The 20,688-nt window shown below is 36.0% G+C and overlaps 1 protein-coding gene across 1 annotated transcript in view; it reads left to right on the top strand.

Annotated features, from left to right (window-relative positions):
• The window catches only part of NAV3 (neuron navigator 3), a 454,139-nt gene that overhangs the window by 242,553 nt on the left and 190,898 nt on the right, over positions 1–20,688 (top strand). Inside the window, exons 10-11 of the mRNA XM_044679183.1 lie at positions 6,021–6,129; positions 8,620–9,003. Of these exons, the coding sequence (XP_044535118.1) occupies positions 6,021–6,129; positions 8,620–9,003 (493 nt within the window). The remainder of the gene's footprint in view (positions 1–6,020; positions 6,130–8,619; positions 9,004–20,688) is intronic.

Raw genomic sequence — 20,688 nt, 5'->3', positions numbered from 1 at the left:
AAGCCAATATGGTCTTTTTCAAAAGTTCATCCTGTATGTTGTATTTTGGTAAAGAGGATTAAAGAAAAATGGAGGGGGTATCAAGGCAAAAAATCATAACAAGCTACCAAGAATTGATAAAATCTCTCTCCTCCATCTCTCCCTTATCTCTTTCCATCTTTTCCCTTTCTCCTTCTTTCTCTCTCTTTAGAATGTGAATCTTCTATGATTAGGGAAGCATAAGAAATTGTGTTACAATACATAGAACTTTATTTAAAGAGATAATAATTTGATTCTTAACTCCATGACTATTAAATGATCTTAAATCACTTCCTCTTAGGGTCTCACTTTCTTCATCAGTAAAATTGGGAAAGGAAGAAGTTGTACTAAGGAAAGAGCAGTATATTTGGAGTAAAAAAATCTCAGTTTCAAGCCTTGTCTAATATATACTACTTGTGTAAATTTTTCTTTACTGAAAATCAGTTTTCTCATTTAAAAAATGAGGAAGATTCAGTAGGTTATTTCACAGATTTCTGGTCTCTGTCTAGGAAAAACACCAAGAATTGGAATTTTCACTGAACTGTAGACCTCAAGGTCTTCTGTGTTAGGGAACATGTGAAAAGGAAGGACAACTAATGGGTTTACATAGAAGCTAGGGAAAGAGGACATAGCCAGAGGCTAGAATACCTGGGAGCAGCCTAGATACCAATGAGAGAAACTAAGAACACTAAAAGGGTCCTTAAATTTTGATTATTTTAACTAATCCTATCTAGAATGATCCAGGAAATTTTGAGGGTTTATTGTCATTCTAGGGGTTTCTTGAAGACAGGTTTTAGATGTTCAAGGCTGTCAAGAAAAAAAGGGTTCCTTGAAAACCTCTATTCCTTCTATACTGGAAATAATCATGAGAGAATAGTGTTAGGAATGTTATAGAAACAGTTTTCTTTTTTTAATATAGTCATCATCATTAAGAGGTATTTATTGGGGGCAGCTGGGTGGCTCAGTGGATTGAGAGCCAGGCCTAGAGATGGGAGGACTTAGGTTCAAATCTGGCCTCAGATACTTCCTAGCTGTGTGACCCTGGGCAAGTCACTTAACCTCCATTGCCTAGCCCTTACTACTCTTCTGCCTCGGAGCCAATACACAGTATTGACTCTAAGACAGAAGGTAAGAGTTAAAAAAAAAAAAAGAAGAACTTATTAATTTCCTTTACACCACCCCTCAGGGAGGATAGAGCTCCTTTCACCAAAAGAGAGAAACTTGAAAGGAATTCACATGAGGGCACTGTCTTAGATAGGAAGCAATTCTGCTTACTTGTTAAACCTCCTTCCACTAGAAAACTGCTGGATGATTTCCTGTCTTGCTTGGTGAAAAAATTCCCTTTTTTGTTTTTGCTTTTATAGATTATCTATGTATTTATGTATCTACAAAACCTCTTTGGTTCAATTCAGGCCCCTTGCTGGTGGTCTCAGTGATTTGAAAAATAATGGTTCTTTCTCCCTCTGTATACCTTGTCAATCATAGCCTCCCTCACATCGTCCTTTAATCTCCCAGAGCCACAAATGATAACTAAGAGGAACATTTTCTTTTTCTTCTGAGGCTGGTAACGCTGTGGCAAATATAGAAAGTTAGCAAATTCGTAAATAAATGAAGAATAAGAATAAGACACAGGATGAGTTTTAGAAAAAATGGGAAAGTAAGAATGTCAGCAATTTTGTTCTTAGCAGCAAAGTAAGTTTGACCTGATTCCATGGACTCAGTGTGTCTTCTGCACAGGTAAGTTGTAGTCATTTCCCCCCCCCCCCCAAGATTTTGCTTCCAGGCTTTATGCTAGCAGTTCTGTGGAAGCTCTAGCAGTATCAGAAGTAGCTCGGGGTGGTACCCTTCCTGTCCAGTTCTCTTAAGATTCTGCCCCACCAAGGAAGACCTGGCATTTTCCCTTCAAGGTGCTTACTCCCTTCTCCCTTTTTGAGCTCTGGGCTTCATCCTTGTTTCAGGATGCAGGTGAGAGCAAGAGGCTGTTGTTTCAGGCACAATCACAGCATTTGTGGTCCTTGAATGAGAATTACTCTGAGGATTTGTATCCTCTGCTACAGGCAGTCATCTCAATAGCTCTCTGATTCCTTAGATTGATTCATGACATTTTGTCTACAGAATACATGACTATACATAATACATTACTCTACATGACTTTCTACTGGGTTATACATATAAATCTTGCACCGTAAAAAACACACATTTGCGTGCTGCTTCCTGAAGCCAAAGTTAAGAAAGCTCTCTTCTCTGTTGCCTTATTTTCTTCACTCATCATTTAACAAGCATTTTTTTCATGACAAAAAAAGGAAATTTTCTCTGACCACCATAAAATAATAGTTTGCTTTTGGGTAGAGTTTTAAGGTTTGCAAAGCAATTTATACATGTTATCTCATTGGATCCTCACAACCTCCCTGGCAGGCAGCTTCTCTTCTCATCCCCATCTTAAAGAAGAAGAAACTGAAGTAGAGGTTGAGTGCCTTGTCCAGCTTCATCCAGCTAGTATGTCTCTGAGGCAGGATTTGAACCCAGGGTTCTCGACTCTAGATTTAATAGTCATATTCCTTGGCAACTCGAGTACATGAATCTCTTATGTGACTATTGATTCCATTCTAAAGATCCATAAATTTGAATTTAGTGGTTAGAGACACACACATGCAATATAAAGAAGTTCTTAACCTGAGGTCTATGAAACACACACATACACGCATCTAGACACAGATTATTATTTCACATATTACATATGTGCATGGAAGTTGGCTACTGGGAGTGTGTTGGGTTGGTGGTTGGCATTTAGTTGCTGGAATATAAAGGTGGGCCTGAGCTTACTGAGAGGGCTTTTGGCTTTAGCTTTTAGAGGGCTTTTTAGCTTTTGGTTTTGGGCTTTGGTTTTGGGCTGTCAGGTGCTTTTTATTTCTTGAACTTTTTGGAAGGTGGCTGATCTTCGTTGATAGAACTAATTGAGATTAAACACTGATTAGGTTGGTTTTGATTAGGCAGGATTGGTTTGGAACTTCATGGGGTGGTTGTTATTAGTGGTAGTTATAGGCAGTTATAGGTAAATATAGACAGTTTTAGGTAGTAATTATAGGTAGTTATAGGATAACAAGTATAGACATTAGGAAATTTTCTTTCTCTACCTCTTTCCTATATTTCCCTCTTTCACTATATTCTTTTACTATCTCTATTTTAATAAAACTAAATTGTTAATTGTTAAAAGCTGCTAGAAGTTTTCTTTTCTCTGGCTTAAAGGAATAATATTAATTTATAACTCTACTATATTCTCATTAAAACTTGTATTATTAAAAGCTGCTCTCTTATTTTGTCAAAACTCCCAAGTTAACCCTTAACAGAACAGTATCTCTGAGAGGATCACCACAGAAGATGATTCTCCAAAGGGCAATAGAACTTGGGACTCGTATACCATTTGGGGAACTAAGGACAGGAATGTATGATTGATTGACTTTACCATGGCTACAGGGAAATAAGAAGTCCAAGACGATTATCAGGGAGAGGCTAATGCTTTATAAAGAATACAAAAAGGAAATGGTCCAGCCAAGTGCTGGGCTACCTGGGAGAGGACTCCGATATAATGAGAGAAACTATTAAGACAAAAAGGATATTGAACATTTGACTTTCTACTTGTCCCACCTTTATTATCATTAAATACTTTAAGGTCATTGTTCTCAGGGGACAAGGGCAAACTTAGGGTTCTCAAAAACCCAGTTGACAATGTAAAACTATATATGTCATATAGTTTATGTATATATAAATGAGTTTGTAAAATAGATGTAAAGCCTATTTTATATATATATATATATACATATATATGTATATACACACACAATAAATTTCAAGAGTTAAACTGACCATATACAGTATAGAAGGGAGATGCTAAGTGGTAATAAAGTGTCAGACTAAAAACTTATAATAATTTTTAAAAATATTTTCTCCATTGCTTTTTATTTTTTTTAATTATATTTTTATTTTTATTGTTATTTTGAATATTTTCTCATAATTATGTTTCATGTTCTTTCCCTTTCCCCAAATGCCCCTAACCCAGCTGACACACAATTCCACTGTGTTTTACACATATCATTGATCAAGACCTAATTCCATATTATTGATAGTTGGACTAGAGTTATCATTTAGTGTCTACATCCTCAATAATATCCCCATCAGCCCATGTGTTCAAGCAGCCGTTTTTCCTCTGTTTCTCCTCCCACAGTTCTTCCTCTGAATGTGGCTAAAAACTTATGATAATTATATATTTTATATATATGTATGTATATGTGTAGATACATACATTTATGTGTGTATTTATGTGTAAATATGTACATATATAAATACAAAAATACATGTACTTTTACTGATTTCAAATCTGCTCTCAGATACTTAATAGCTGTGTGACTCTGGGCAAGTCACTTAACTCTGCCTCAGTTTCATAATGTATAAAATGAGCTAGAGAAGAATATAGCAAACCACACTATAGCTATGCAAAGAAAACTCCCAAATGAGGTCAAGTAAGATCTAGATATGTCAGAAACAGAAGAGGAACTGAAAAACACAGAGTATACATATGCACACACACATACACATACACATATGTAAATATATAAACATATACTTATAGACATACACACACTTTCATATTATTCATATATTTATTTATATATGTGTACATGTTTGTATATGTATGTGTGTATGTCAGTACAACTGGTTTCCTTTGTAATTCTCTATATTTCATTTCATGAATTTAATCACACCATCCTGAGAAGGATCTATACTTTTTGTCCAGCTTCCAAAGTGATGCATGATAAACAAAAGAATAAAACAGCCATACAATAACAAAAAAAAAGGCCCAAGAAGTCCTGAATGAGAGTATCATTCTTTGACAGCTCTAGCCTCTCTTTGTCCCCCAGAGGGGCATTATAAAAGTTATATAGGTTTGTTTTCCAAAGCCAAAAGGTCCCTGAAGGAAGGGATTAGAAAATTGGTGCTTATGTCTAGCACAAGCCCAAGGAACAGGTCCATTTTCATGTCAAGCTAGGACCATAAATGTATAGAGCACCAAGTCTGGAATCTGGGAGACTCTAGTTCAAATCTAATCTCAGATACTTACTAGCTGCATCATCCTAGATAAACCACTTAACTTGTCTGCCTTAGTCTCTTTGATTGTGGAAGAGGAATAGTAATAACAATTACTGTCTAGGGCTGTTTTGAGGATCAAATGGTTTTCTATTTCTCTTGCACATTGCCTGGTACATAGTAGGTCCAATATAAATATTATTAACATTCATGTATTTAGTGTCTGCTAGGTGCCAGGCAATGTGTTTTTTTTTTGCCTAAAGGTGAATTCTAAAGTTGCTAAGGAATGGGCAGCTCTGTAGCAGAGTGGATCAAGAATCAGGCTTGCAGGCAAGAGGACCTGGGTTTAAATTTTTTCTGGTCAAGTCCCTTAACCCTGATTACCTAGTCTTTGCCATTCTTCTTTCTTAGAACTGATACTAAGGCAGAAGGTAAGGTTTAAAAAAAAAATAAACTAACTTACTAAGAAATGCCATTTGATGATAGAGATCCCATTGTTTCATTAGTGTGCTTTGGGTTAGGTTTTCAAAGACATAACTAAGACCATATCATTTAAGTTTTGTAAATTATGTTCAGAAACATGTTTTTCTTCCACGCTAATCATAAGGTCACAGAATGATCTAAGCGTGAAGTTCTAAAATGTGTATAATGTTCTCGAGATAAAGAGGGTTTCAGAGCTCAAAGATATTCTTTTGTTATTAGCTGTCTATAAATGAATACCTTTGCTCCCTTATTACATTTTATTTCTATTCATGTTTAACATATGGCCCCTGGCTTACAACATCCTGTTGTATTCATATTCTTTTCTCTTTACTTAATTTTCACAAAAAAAGAGCGTATCAAAAAGCTAAATGTGTTCATCTGGGAAGGGCATTATGCTATTTGTCAAGATCTTAATTTAATTTAATTTTTTTTCCTAGGGGAAGATCCAGAAACAAGAAGAATGAGAACAGTGAAAAATATAGCAGATCTGAGGCAGAATTTAGAAGAGACAATGTCGAGTCTTCGGGGGACTCAGATAAGCCACAGGTTTTGTTCATTTCTACAGTAATGGGGGCAAACAAAATTTCAGTCAAGAACATTAAAAAACTATTTTTTGTTAAAAATTTTGATCTGTAGATAGAGAATAATAATTTATTTCAACACACAGAAAATGATTCATTTTTGATTCCCCAAAGAAAATAATATGGTTTCCCATCTTTTATAGCAATATTCAAAACATTTTTCTATTGGAATGTGTGAAGGAGCCATTATTTCCTTTTTGTGTAGGAACTTTCTCCACTTAATTTAAATTAGGCATATCTTTCATTAGGGTACCTAGATTGTGCAGTGCATAGAGTACTGGGCCAGGAGGCAAGAAGACTCATCCTTCTGAGTTGAAATCTTGTCTCAAACACTTCCTAGCTGAGTAACTCTGAGTAGGTAACTTAATCCTGGTTGGCTCAGTTCCTCATCTGTATAATGAGCTGAATAAGGAAATGGCAAATCAGTTCACTATCTTTGTGGAGAAAACTCCAAATTGGGTCACAAAGAGTCAAACAGAATGGAAAAGACTTAAAATCAACAATATCTTTCTTTCCAAACTGTGCAGCCTCATGTCGTCTATTTCTTGCACATCATATTTTTCAATGATATTTTATCAGAAAAATACAAACAATTGTCATTTAATGCAAGCCAATCTTGATTGTAGCCATTATGATGATCAAACTTGGGACTGGAACAAAACGAGACACTTGAAGTGCCCCTCCAATATTTAATAAAAAGAACTTCACCTAGAAATAACATGGAAAAGATGCTCAGGAGGATACAGTAGTGATTCAGGGAGACACAGTCTGTCCTATTTTCATATAGAAAGAAATCTTATTAGTTTATTGTATTGGGGCAGATGTGATTTATGACTTCCATAGCAGTAAAACAACTTTTATGTCTAAGGTACACTAAGTCCCAGTGGGTTGAACTTTTTATAAATTGGGTTGGTGGGAAAGCCATGATGGTGACTAAAATCGTAGAACTCTGGACCAGTCAAGCCTTAGGGATAGTTTCCGTGCCTAGGGATAGATAAATAGATAAATAGTTAAAACAAAACTTGAGAAAACCAAGAAAAAAACAGGTTAGCTTACATGGGAAGGACCCTAATGGAAATGTCTCCTTTCATACCAACAATGCAACTTTCAGTTGAAGACATTTTACTGTCTGCCTTTGTCTTGTTAGCCTACTTAAGGATAGTAAGAGGAACTTCAAAGAGTGACTTAATATTTCCTGGTGATGCTCCTGAGGGAATCTCTGCCCAGAATATAGGAAATTTATTCATTCCATTCTCTTTTAAAGAAAGTAAAAAATGATTTAAAAGTATTAGCACTTAAATTATACTAGACTTCAATGTCTTATAGAAATATCACATAATAGAGTCATAAACAAGGGTGACTCAATTGAGAGTTCATGAAGTCAATATATAAAATATGCAGCTATTATTACATGCTAGGCCACTAGATTTGAAAAAAATTTTTATCACTTCCCCAGATACAAAATTAGCTACTTACAATGCAGCAAAATGTGATTATCCATGCACTGCAGATTTTCAGAATATATTGGCCAGCCATTACCTACTTCTTTCCAAACTCCTGTAGGAATGTCTTATCCATCTGTTTTCTGGAGAATCTCACCTGTTGTTAGCAGCATCTTTAATAAATGTCTTCACTGGTGCTTTACCATAAAACTCCCAGTAGCATTGGTTGCAGCTAAAGTGAAATTATACAGGCAGTGATATCAATTGTTTAATCATAATCCTTGACTACTATATAGTGTTTGCCCCAGAATAATTCTGATTAAGAGTCACTGGGTGAATAGTCTAAGGACTTAAAGCTTAGGAAGAAAACAAAATAGTTTAATATTGAGTCCAGGAAGGAAGAATAGAATTTCTAGGAAAAGATAGACTTATAATTTTTTTATTACCTATGGCTTTCTTTCCTGGTTTGGACAGTTGAATTTGAATTAAATATTTTTAAGTGAGATACTAAAATATAATATTACCTGGGAGTCAGCATCAACTCTCACTTCTGCCAATCACAGCCTTCATGATCATGGACAAGAACTCAACCATCCTAAGCCAGTTTCTTCATGAACGAAGTGAAACTATTGGATAAAATGACCTTTAAGGTCCTTTCCTACCCCGAATCAATGATGCTATGAATACCATTTAAGTCATATGACAACCAAAAGTATTGCAGTGTGTTCTCAGTGATCAAGCAATTGATATATCTCTTGTCTGAGACGTATCAGTCTCAGTTCAGAGGTTTGTTTTACTAGCTTGTCAGCATGGTGATAAAATTTTTAAGCCAAAGCACTGCTACCATTTTAGCAAGGAACTATAATCTGCTTTAATGGAGGAAGAGTCCACAAAGTTTCTTAAGTTGAAGTTACAGCATTGAAGAAGTCATTTAAGTTTCTTTTCCAGCTCTAATTGTATTCTTTGACTATTTCTTTCCCATAACCAACAGTTTTCTCTTTTCCTTTTATCAGCACCCTAGAGACAACATTTGATAGCACTGTGACAACTGAAGTCAATGGAAGAAGCATACCAAGTCTGACAAGCCGATCTACACCAGTGACCTGGAGACTGGGTCAAGCTAGTCCTAGACTCCAGGCAGGAGATGCCCCATCCTTGGGAGGTGGCTATCCAAGGAGCAGTGCTAGTCGCTTTATCCATACTGACCCCTCCAGGTTCATGTATACCACACCTCTCCGTCGAGCTGCTGTATCTCGCCTGGGAAACATGTCCCAGATTGATATGAATGAGAAAGGAAGCAGTGATCTGGACATGACTTCAGAAGTAGATGTTGGTGGTTACATGAGTGACGGTGACATCCTTGGGAAAAGTCTCAGAAGTGATGACATCAATAGTGGGTAAGTCACATTGATCCCAACTGAGAAAATCTTGGAAAACTTTGCATAGAGAGGTATCTCAGTAAGACTCATTGGATATAAAATGATAATAAATTCTGACTTATGTAATGGGTATAGATATGAGAACCCTTTGATAGCTGCAGTATGATGTAGTGTCAAGATTTGAATTTGTAGCAAGAGAAACTTCATTCAAACCCTAGCTATTCCATAACTATTTGCAAAATGAAGAAAACGAAATAAGTGTACTCTCTTACCCTTTCTCTCTCTTAGTCTGTGTTCCCACAATCCTAAATATTTGAGCTTTACTGATGACCCATGAAAGAGATTGTATTAAAGACTAGTAAAATTTCGGTGTATTTTAAGATCTGTGCTAAGTTATATTATTTGAGTTATAAGCTTTAAGTCTTCACACCCCCATCCCATCTCCCATGTTCTTTTTGTGTTTTAGTGACAGATTTTTATAGTGAAGGATGTGGGAAGGTGACAGGAGGAGTTGCTGAGCTGCCTGATTTCTTCTTTGTTGGCATGTCAGAAGCTGTCTATCATTGCCTTGTGCAACAGATACTTTGGAGAATTCTTCAATTAGGAGCCTCAAATTTGACTTGAAGGAAGTTCCTTTGAGATTAGAATGTGTCAGTCTATTTATTCTCTCCTGATGTTGATGCATTTTGCTTCTCATTACCTTCTCCCCCATTGTTTAACTATTAAACTTTTGTTCGAACAAGATTGCAAAATGTTCCAGTATAGTAATAGTATAGTTCCAGGATACCAGTCAGAAATACATATTTGAGTCAGAGGGTGAGGCTCAGTTTACCATGAATTTAAGTATAGCGGAAAAGCTGGAGGCATAGTTCATCAACATTCCCTACAGCATTTTCATGAGTTCCTATGATCCTAGGCAGTCAACCTTCTCTAGGCACGTCTGTCTTTAGAAGACTGCCCTATATTCATTTTCCATCCTCGTAATTACAGTCTTTCCATCTTCTTAGGATTTGCAAAAAAAATGTATTCTGTTGGCATTCCACAACCTCACCTTCACTCCCCAACTAGAGGCATACAAAGATTCAGTGTATATTTATCTAGACTAATATTTCTTGGGATCAACAGATATTGAAGATAATTCAATTGCCACAAAGATATAACTTTAAGTATATCTTTTCTGTGCCTTTGCCATCCTTCTAAACTTTTATGTGTTTTCATTAGAATAGACATATGAAATTTTTTTCTATACTACTCTCAATCCCTGATTTCACTCAAGAATCTTACTGATTGCTCCATATTCTCATTACAGAAAACCTAGAGAATCTAAGGATTTGGCATGTTATCTGACCTTGTAACAATATCTGGTAACATTTTAAATATCATCACACTAAATTAAATAAATTTCATTACATACTTAGGATATAGTTATAATTTTGTTTACATATTATCAATAGTAATCCCTTTTTTCCTGAGGCAGATCTGTGATTTCATTAGTTTAGGGAGTGTCTGGTAAGGCGTTTCCTATAAAAGGTATATCACAGCCTTCTCTGTAACTGATCACCATTTAAGTCCATCAGTTATTCCCTGTACTCTTCCATTTCAGCTCTCTTTTACCAATTCTACCTACCACAGTCATATTTCTTCCTAAAATATCAAAAGATCACAAATTTCACAACAAAAAATCAATTTTAGAACCTATCTAGTTGAGTTCCTTTAATTGAGAAGTAAGAAAATTGAGATGCAAAGAGGTAAGAGACTTGTACATAGTAGTACTGGTGACCAAGGTGCCAAGTGTCAGGCAGAGGGTTTTGATTCCCCCCTAGCCTAACTGGGGGAGAGCTCTTTCAGCTGTACAGTGCTCTCCTGGCACTTTCATCAAGTGTCTCCTCAACTCAGAAAACTCTGATGACTCCTTACTTGCCTACAGGACAAACCACAAATATGAGGATTTAGAAAATCAAGGCACAACCTAAATCTGATAGCAGTCTTACTTTTTACTTTTTGTCTGTTATCCAATTACGTTCCAAAATGTGTGTGTGTGTGTGTGTGTGTGTGTGTGTGTGTGTGTGTGTGTGTGTGAAATAGCCAGCATTTTTAGATTTACATGGCACTTCATAAATTTTATCTCATCTGACTATTGCAACTCTGTGAGGTAACTAGTATTATTTTTATCTACTTTATAGAAGTGAAAGCTGAGGCTGATCATTTAAATGACCTGGCCAATGTCACAAAGCCAGTAAATGAGGCATAAGTAGAGCTCAGATTTACTTGTCTGGGTTTAAACTCTTTAAAAACAACCCCTTTGTTTTATATTTCTTTTCCATATTGTCTAGGGTTATATGACAATAGATTTATTGCTGGAAGAGATCTTAGAGATCATTTAATCCAACTTTCTCATTCTGGAAGAAGTTACATTACTTCTCCAACATCACATAAATGGTAAGGGACAAGGTGGGATTTGAACCCAGGTGTGCTGAACTAGGTTGTTGATAGTGATATTCTGGATGTGAACTGGATTAAAGATATCAAATAGAAAAAAATTAAGAAGCCTTGAGTATTATTACATAGTGAAAGCGTACAGTTTCTCAACTCAGAGACTCTGGGTTCAAGTACTAGCTTTGTTCCTTATTGGCCATTGACTTCTTATGGCCACACCTGAGTAAATATTCCTTTCTAAATAATATTTAATGCTGTATTAGAAGGAAGGAAACTAATTGGAATTCAAGTCAGATGCACTAAAAAATACTAGTCCATTGCCTCTCAGGAATATCCCTAGAACTCTTGAGTGGAGGAAGCAAGAAGGAGATATAGAAGGTACAAGTTCCCTTGCTCTGGGGACCTGACGACAATGAGACAGGAGAAGCCTGCTTTACAGCTTTTATGGGCTACATCAGTACATATAGAATAAATGCAGTGCAGCTAGGGAAGGAGTATGTTGGGAGTGGGGAATCAGTAGAGGCTCTGGTAGAAAGCAGTGCTTGAGCTGAGTTTAGAATGATGTGAGAGATTCCATCAAGCAATATAAATACAATATTGGGTATCTGAATATAAATATAATGTGAATAAGTCATTTATATATGTATATAGATATTCCCTCTCTCTCCTCACATCTTACAAGATTTTATATTCTTCTTATATACTTATAGTCTAATTTGTACAATTATTATCTTTAGGCTCTTTCAGGTCAAAGATAATGTCATATATGTTTCTATTTCTTATAATTATGGCAGGGATTTAATTTAGAGATTATTTGAATGTGTATAATATACAAAACGCATATAATCTTATGCAGATATTTATCCTCAAACTATATATCTTAGAAGGCAGGAAAATGCACTTTATAAGTTTCTATATATAAAGGAGAATATTTTTGAAAATAGTCAATAGTCAATGAAAGAAATACTGACATTTTTTTCCTTAGCTTTTGATTCACTGTTTGGTTGATACTTTTCACTTTTAATCCCTTAAAGTTCTTCCTTCCTCATCATTCTTTTATAATTAGTCATTATCATTATCAGATCAATATCTTTGATTTTTTTCTGAAATTCTACATTTTTAGAAAAAAGCTATCATAAAACAAAGCACAATTAATGCAGTGTCCAGAGTGGCAATACCAGTACAGATACCATAAGACATATAAGTCACTTGTCTATTTGTAAAAAAAAAAAAATTTACTAAGTCACATACTTTACTTTGTACCAGGCATTTTACTCTGCATGAGATTACAAAAAGAGACAAAAGAGAGTCCTTGCTCTCCAGGAATTCACAATCTAATGGATCATGTGACTATCAGAACATTTAGAGAGCTAGTGCTCTATATAATTTTTGTCCTATTTTGGTGTAAAGTACATTCAGATTACAAGAATGACTTCCCAGTCCTGCTATCTGAGCCAAAGAGGAAAAGACACACTCAGAAAGGATGTGGCCAGTCTCTGGTGAAGTGTGGTTGGGACTTGGAAGATGGAAGAAGATACAGGATGTACTGCTCTAATTCATTGCTTGCCAGTTTTTTCATTGTGTCATTGTTTGCAACACAAGAAGGAGACCTGAAGTCTCAGGCCTAGGATTAGGAAAATGGAAAGAAAAGTTAAAGAGACTTCTCATAATACATTAATAGTATTTTCATCAAATAAGAAAATGATACGTGGATAAGTCTGGGCTCCAATTCATGAAACACGTAAACTAACACAATAAATTTCATTTTTGTTCAGTTTCCAAAATTACATTTTACCTTTCAAAGGACAAAAGTTTCTGAAAATACCTAGTTTTATTTTATTTTATTTATTTAACTTCTCTACATCTGTTTCTTTTTTTTTAAAACCCTTGTACTTCGGTGTATTGTCTCATAGGTGGAAGATTGGTAAGGGTGGGCAATGGGGGTCAAGTGACTTGCCCAGGGTCACACAGCTGGGAAGTGGCTGAGACCGGGTTGAACCTAGGACCTCCCGTCTCTAGGCCTGACTCTCACTCCACTGAGCTACCCAGCTGCCCCCATCTGTTTCTTTTTAATATTTTTATTTCATGAGTTCATCAATGTGAATAACCCTAACTTGAAAACCAGTGAAGATTTTGCCAATTCAGGTTCCAGACTTGCCTCAATTGCTTTGCAAAATTTAGATTTAAAATTGTCAAAAGGGAACACCAAAAGATTGAATGAGCTGTCCAAGATCATAGTGCTAATGTATTTCAGAGACTGGACTCAAACCCAGATCTTTCTAGCTCTATGGACAGTGCTTTAGTCAAGAAAATATGCTCCCTTTCTTACTCAGTAAGGAGGAGTAAATGAATTGTCTGAATTTTCCCATGCCCTTTAGCTAGACCATAAAAAATTAGGTGATAAGCATTGAGAATTCAGAATTTTTGAAGCATGCAGAGGCTTATCTCATTCTCTCTTTTTAATTACTTTAAATGCTTGGGGAGGAACTGTCAGCGATTAGGAATTAGCTTGGGAAAGGCCTATAAAACCTTTTTGAAAAGACCTCTATTTATAGAAGAAAATAAAACACTTGAAAATTGGTGACAAAAATTGCCTATTGGGTAAAATGGGAAATGATTTATCAAAAGGAACTACAGTGATTAGCAGCATAGCTGACAACATAGTGAAAAATTCTACTTTGTCCTGGATCCTAATTATTAAAACATTTGTAAAGTCTTTAATTAATATATTCAAAACAACATTTATGCTCCATAGGGTCAGATTTGAATGTAGGAAAATGTGGAGCTCAAACCTAAGTTCTGACACATCTTGGTTATATGATCTTGGGCAAGTTAACTAGACCACTTAAACCCCATGGACCTTTCCAAGATTCTGAGTTAAAGAAAACATGCATTGACAGAGGGAATATCCTCACTTGAAGTTCCTTATACCAATAAAACCACAGGCTCAGTTCCTATCCTGGTTCCTTTTTTATTATGTACTTTTATAAAATAAATGGGCAGATGGAGATAGAGAGGGAAACTGGATACTACCACTGTTAATTGGGTGACAGCAGTGGCAGCTCAGATATGTGGCTAGAGCAAGAGATCTGAGTCTTGCCACCTAGCTAGATGTTGTACCACCTCCCTCCTTTATAACAGTGCCCAGGCAGGATCCTTCAGGTCAGTAGATGGTATCCCTTCAGATCCCACCTGGGGTTGATTAATGATGGTTATTGGGCTCTATTAGCCTTGGACATGTTTATCTGACTGCGTTGCTCCCTTCCCAGAGAAGTGATGACACAACCACTCCAGGAAGGTACTTGAATAGCTTTATCTATATTTCTAGCAAAGAAGGAATATTAGGAAATGAGAAGAGGAATTGGGAAACCCTAAACTAATGTTGATAATAGTAATCCCTCAGAGCTGTAGGCAAGTGAGTGATTCTGGCTTAATCTAGCTCCTCTGGCTCAGCCTGGCCACAGCCAAACCAGAGCAAGCAAGCTGCTGTTTGATGTCTTCAGCTTCTTCTTCTTGCCAGATGTTGTTATGCCTTTTACAGTCTTCAGGTACCACTCCTTTTCCACCCTTTTCTTCTTCTCCTGCCCACTTCCCGGATCTTTCCCGGGCCCTGGGAGACCTAAATAACTAAATATGTTTTAATTCCTAAATATCTAGGGACAGTAGAATAAGAAGATTGATGGTCTGGATACAGGTTGGCAATGTTAATCAGGTACAAGACAGGAGTTCTTGCAAGGTTGAACCAAGCAAGTCACAAATCCCAATAGACCAGGGTCCACAGATCTCAGGTCCAAGGGAAATGAAAGGAACCAAAAGCCAGGGCTGCCGGGGTATTTATACCCCCCTGGCCAACCGCTTTCTCCCCTGTCCTCATGGCCTCTGGGAACATTCTGATGTCCAAATGTCTTCACCTGTCAATCAAGGGTGAGACTCTCTGCTCCCAGAGTTTCAATATAACAGTACCTAGTATGTGCAATCTGCTGTGCTACAACAGTGACTGGAGAGTTCTTTATTCCCAAGTATAACCACTTCTAAACAGTCTAGACCAGTGATTTGGGTGCTGCAGCGATCCAGGGAGGCGGTGATGGCCACAGGTGCATTTGGGGACAGTGAATAACTGTAAGGGGGTGGTGATAGTATGTGACAGGGGGCGCTAAGTAACATTTTTTCTGGAAAGGGGGTGGTAAGCCAAAAAAGTTTGGGAACCACTGGTCTAGACTCTCCTAAATGAGAGGAGACTTCTTGGCAGCAGAAGCAGTACATTTTTATTCCTACAGCCTAACTTCAACATGCCATCAATACATCTTACCAAATATGTCAAATATTACCTCCTTAATGGGTTTCAACCATCATAAGTGAACCTGGCAGTTCCAATTGAATCCCATTATCTTCTTACACTCAGAAAGCTAGATAGTGTGAATAGAGTGTGGAACTTGAAGATTAGAAAAACCTGAATTTAGATCCTATCTCAGATATTTACTTAGCTATGTGCCCCCCGGGAAAATCACTTGAAAATATCTGCCTCCGTTTCATTTGTAAAAATGGTGTAATAACAATACTAGCCTCATAGAGTTATAAAGATCAAATGAGTTATTTGTAAAGTGCTTTGTAAAACTTTAATGTGTTATATACATGCTAGTTATTATTATTAAACACACATATGTAATTTTTGATGACATACCCATTTCAATTTCTACATCTATTGGTATGGAATAGCACCTTATATAAGTTGGGAATATTTCTTAATTTTATCCTCATGCCTGTCAATCAGCCAATCAATAAACTTTAACTAGAAGAATTTTTTTGCATTACAGTGACAGAGTATGCAGGTACTGTTACTTAGGGAGACTGAGGCAGTGATATCAAATCAGTCATCTATTCCTTTTACAAAAATGGTTGAGGATTTCTACCTTACCAGGGAGTATTTCTAATACATAATGAATTTCCCTTAGAAACTAATCATATATGATGATTTCTCATTGCCTCTGTTCATTGGGAAAGGGAGAAGTGAAACTGCAAAAATATCTCTAGGAAGTATTGCTAGGAAATCTAAAGTCCTGCCAAGAAACGGAATTCCTTAAGTGAATAGGAGTCTTCCTTACTTCTGTCATCTGAAAATAGAAGTTCCAGAGGATATAGTCAAATTTGGGGAAAGATGGTTTAATCTGATGTATGAGAAATGTATTTGCATTCTTGGATTACACCTGAAGATATAAAAAATGTTGGACTCAGCCCAGGAAAGAGATTTTACAATATCTAGTAAAAATCCATATTCTGTTAGCAATTAAGTGTACCAATGAATATATCATACGAATTCACTGGCATGGCATAGGAATCCAAATACTCATGGGAAAGTTCAGTGATTCACCTATCAAAGTGGCTAACGTGACAGAAGAGGAAAGTGACAAATGCTGGAATGGATGTACAAAAAGTGAGACACTAACTCACTGTTGGCAGAGCTATGACTAATCCAGTAATTCAAGAGATAATTTGGAATGAGTCCAAAGAGTGATAAACTGTATATACCCTTTGATCCAGCTATACCACCACTTGGTCTGTATCCCAACAAGATCAAAGAAAAGAGAAAAGGAACTATTTGTACAAACATTTATAGCAGCTCTTTTTGTAGTGACTAAGAATTAGAAAATAAGGCCATCAATTGGATAATGGCTGAACAAGTTGTTGTATACGATTGTTACAGAATACTATTGTATTTTAAGAAATAAGAAGGAGTTTAAAAAAAAAGCCAAGGAAGACATATGAGCTCATGCAAAGTGAAATGAGCATAATCAGGAGAACACTGTACATAATAATAGAAATATTGTAAGGATAATCAACAGTGAAAGACTTATCTACTCTGATCAAGAAAATGATGCAAGACAATTCTGAAGGACCTTTGACAAAAAATGCTATCTACCTCCTGAGAGATAATTGATGAACTCTGAGTGCAAATTGAAGCAGACTTTTTTCACCTTCTTTTTCTTGAGATTTGTGTATGTGTGTGTGTGCTTGTAATATGTCTCATAGGGAGATATGTTTTACATGATTTCACAGATAAAATTAATATCTTATTGCTTGCCTTCCCAATGGGTAAGGGAGAGAGATTTTGGAACTCAGTTTTTTAAAAAATGAATAATAATGTTTTATATGCAATAGAGAAATAGTTGAAATTAAATATATATATATATTTTTCAAAAAATGGGGGGAAAGTCCAGAAATGGACTGGAGAAAACAATTCAAAATCAGAAATGATAAAACTTGTGGCCTCAAAGTATACACATGAATGAGGGCAACATGTTTAAAAACAAGAACTACAGAGCTTAGCTGAAGGACATCCATTTAACCTCTTAAGTCTTACATTAGAGAAATGTAACTTAGAACTGAAATATAGCAAAAAAAAGTGTGCATGCTATTCCAAAGACACAAGTTAGTGAAAAAATTCAGTAAAATAAAATTGTGCTAAAAGGCCTGAAATTTAAGAGTGTTTGGAAGGACTGTGTTGGGTCAATTAATCCAGTACATTAATGTTTATCCACATGACAAAAAAATAGAGAATAAAATGTTTTATTTAAAAGAAATATATCTGGTTATATTTAATTGTATTTAAGTGTATTTATAAAAATAGAAATTATTACACATTATGATACTCTAATATTTTAAAATTATAAAATTTTGTCTATCCATATCTATGTATATGATATATATAATAAATATAATTCATCAATCAATAGCAATCAATTGTGTTGACAGAATTCATCCATGTAAGCATAAATGTATATGCTCATGCAGAGAATCAGAGCACAGTAGATTCATATGGTTGAGAATCATTGGAGGAAGAAAAAATGTATAACTCATCCCAGATTTGAGTCATCTGCAAATATGCTAAGCATGCTATGACTGACTGCCTTTATCAAAATTATTGACAACCACAACCACAAAAGAAATCTTCAGTGGAAAAAGGGCAAGGACTCCACTAGATCGCTTCCTCTTAAGATTTGTCTATACTCTTTCTTGAGGGTAATATTCTTGTGTAGATTCTCCTACATCCTATAGTGGCTCTTAGTGATCACAAATTCTCTTTCTCGGTATTAAGATAACATTCTGCTTAATAACATGCACACACATTCCCTAGAAAACATCAAGGTCACTTTTATATACATTTAGACATCTTAATGTTTTTGCTTATAGAGTTAACAGGAACCTGGATAACATCTTTATTTCTCTAGTTTCTAGTTATTGATAGGACACTATTCTCATATAATTTTCTAGTATTTGTCATGCGCAACTTAAAGCATTTTGAATGAAAATGTATTTTAGGATTGTATAAAATATTTCATAAGAAGGCATGGTGTGTTGGTCCTAAATAATAACATATATTGACATAATGCCTTTAAGTTTTAAAAGGGCATTCAATGATACATTTAGTTTTCACTAAAAATGAAAACATTAGATGACATTAAAAATCAATATTTTGATTCTTGTCTCTACCTGTTCTGAAATCTTCCCTGATCTCCTTAGTTCATAGAAACACATATTGCTAAACTTAGAGCTAAAAGCAGGGAGGTCCTGGAGCCTGCTCATAGTACCCCCTATGTATTTTAGAGAGCCATTTTGTTAAATTTTTAGCATAAGAAAATTTATACCTTAGAAATATGGAAATATAGAAAATATGAGAAATATAAAAATAGGGAAATGAGGTTTTATTCATTGCATTATTAATATCTAAATTTTTAAAAAGTGATAAAGAATATATTAGAAATTGAGATTAAATTTAAAATTGTACCATACTTTTCCTAGAGTTGCTAAACATTTGCCAATCCACCCCTATACTGGAAGAGACTTTAGAAATCATCCATGCTAGCAATATTTGATAGAAATTTTCTTCTTGTTCAGTCATTTAAGTTATATCAAACACTTTGTGACTCCATTTAGGATATGGCTTAGCAAATATATTAGAGTGATTTCCCATTTCCTCTTCCAGCTCATTTTACAGATGGGGAAACTGAGACCAATATGGTAAAGTGACTTTCCAATGGTCACATAGCTAGTGAGTATCTGAGGCCAGATTTGAACTCAGGAAGATGAGTTTTCTTTACTCCATGCCCTGTGCTTTGTCCACTGAGCCACCTGACTGTCATGGGACATGAGTCAAGAAAACCCAAGTTCAAATCTGGCCTTATATAGTAATTAATTGTGTGACCCTGGGGAGTCACTTAACCTCTCTGTTTACCTTTATCCATTGGAGGAGGAAGTGGCAAATCATTCCAGTATCTTTACAGAGAAAATCATATGGACAGTATGGGCCAAGGGGTCACAAAGAATTGGACACAACTGAATAATTAAACAACAGCAAGGAATATTCTTTTTTAAAAAATTTTTAAACATTTATTTATATTGGTTTTTAACATAGTTACATGATTCATGCTCCTACTTTCCCCTTCGCCCCCCGCACTCCCCCCACCCATGGCCGGCGCACATTTCCACTGGTTTTATCATGTGTCATTGATCAAGACCTATTTCCAAATTGTTGATAGTTGCATTGGTGTGGTAGTTTCGAATCCACATCCCCAATCATGTCCGCCTCAACCCATGCGTTGAAGCAGTTGTTTTTCTTATATGTTTCCTCTCCTGCAGTCCTTCCTCTGAATATGGGTAGCGTCTTTACCATAAATCCCTCAGAGTTGTACTGTGTCATTGCATTGTTGCTGGTACAGAGGTCCATTACATTCGATTTTACCATAGTATATCAGTCTCTGTGTACAATGTTCTTCTGGCTCTGCTCCTTTTGCTCTGCATCAGCTCCTGGAGGTCTCTCCAGTTCGCCTGGAACTCCTCCAGTTTATTATTCCTTTTAGCAAAATAGTATTCCATTACCAGCATATACCACAATTTGTTCAGCCATTCCCCAATTGAAGGACATTCTCTCCTTTTCCAGTTCTTTGCCACCATGAAAAGCGCAGCTATAAATATTTTCATACAAGTCTGTTTATCTATCATCTCTTTGGGGTACAAACCCAGCAATGGTATGGCTGGATCAAAGGGCAGGCATTCTTTTATAGCCCTTTGAGCATAGTTCGAAATTGCCAGCCGGAATGGTTGGATCAGTTCACAAGTCCACTATCAATGCATTAATGTCCCAATTTTGCCACATCCCCTCCAGCATTCATTACTCTCCCCTTCTTTCATTTTAGCCAATCTGCTAGGTGTGAGGTGATACCTCAGAGTTGTTTTGATTTGCATTTCTCTAATTATTAGAGATTTAGAACA

This window comes from Gracilinanus agilis, chromosome 5, assembly GCF_016433145.1.
Source record: "Gracilinanus agilis isolate LMUSP501 chromosome 5, AgileGrace, whole genome shotgun sequence".
Lineage (NCBI taxonomy): Eukaryota > Metazoa > Chordata > Mammalia > Didelphimorphia > Didelphidae > Gracilinanus > Gracilinanus agilis.
The sequence above is the reverse complement of the archived record's forward strand: the minus strand, read 5'-3'. Positions and strand labels throughout refer to the sequence as shown.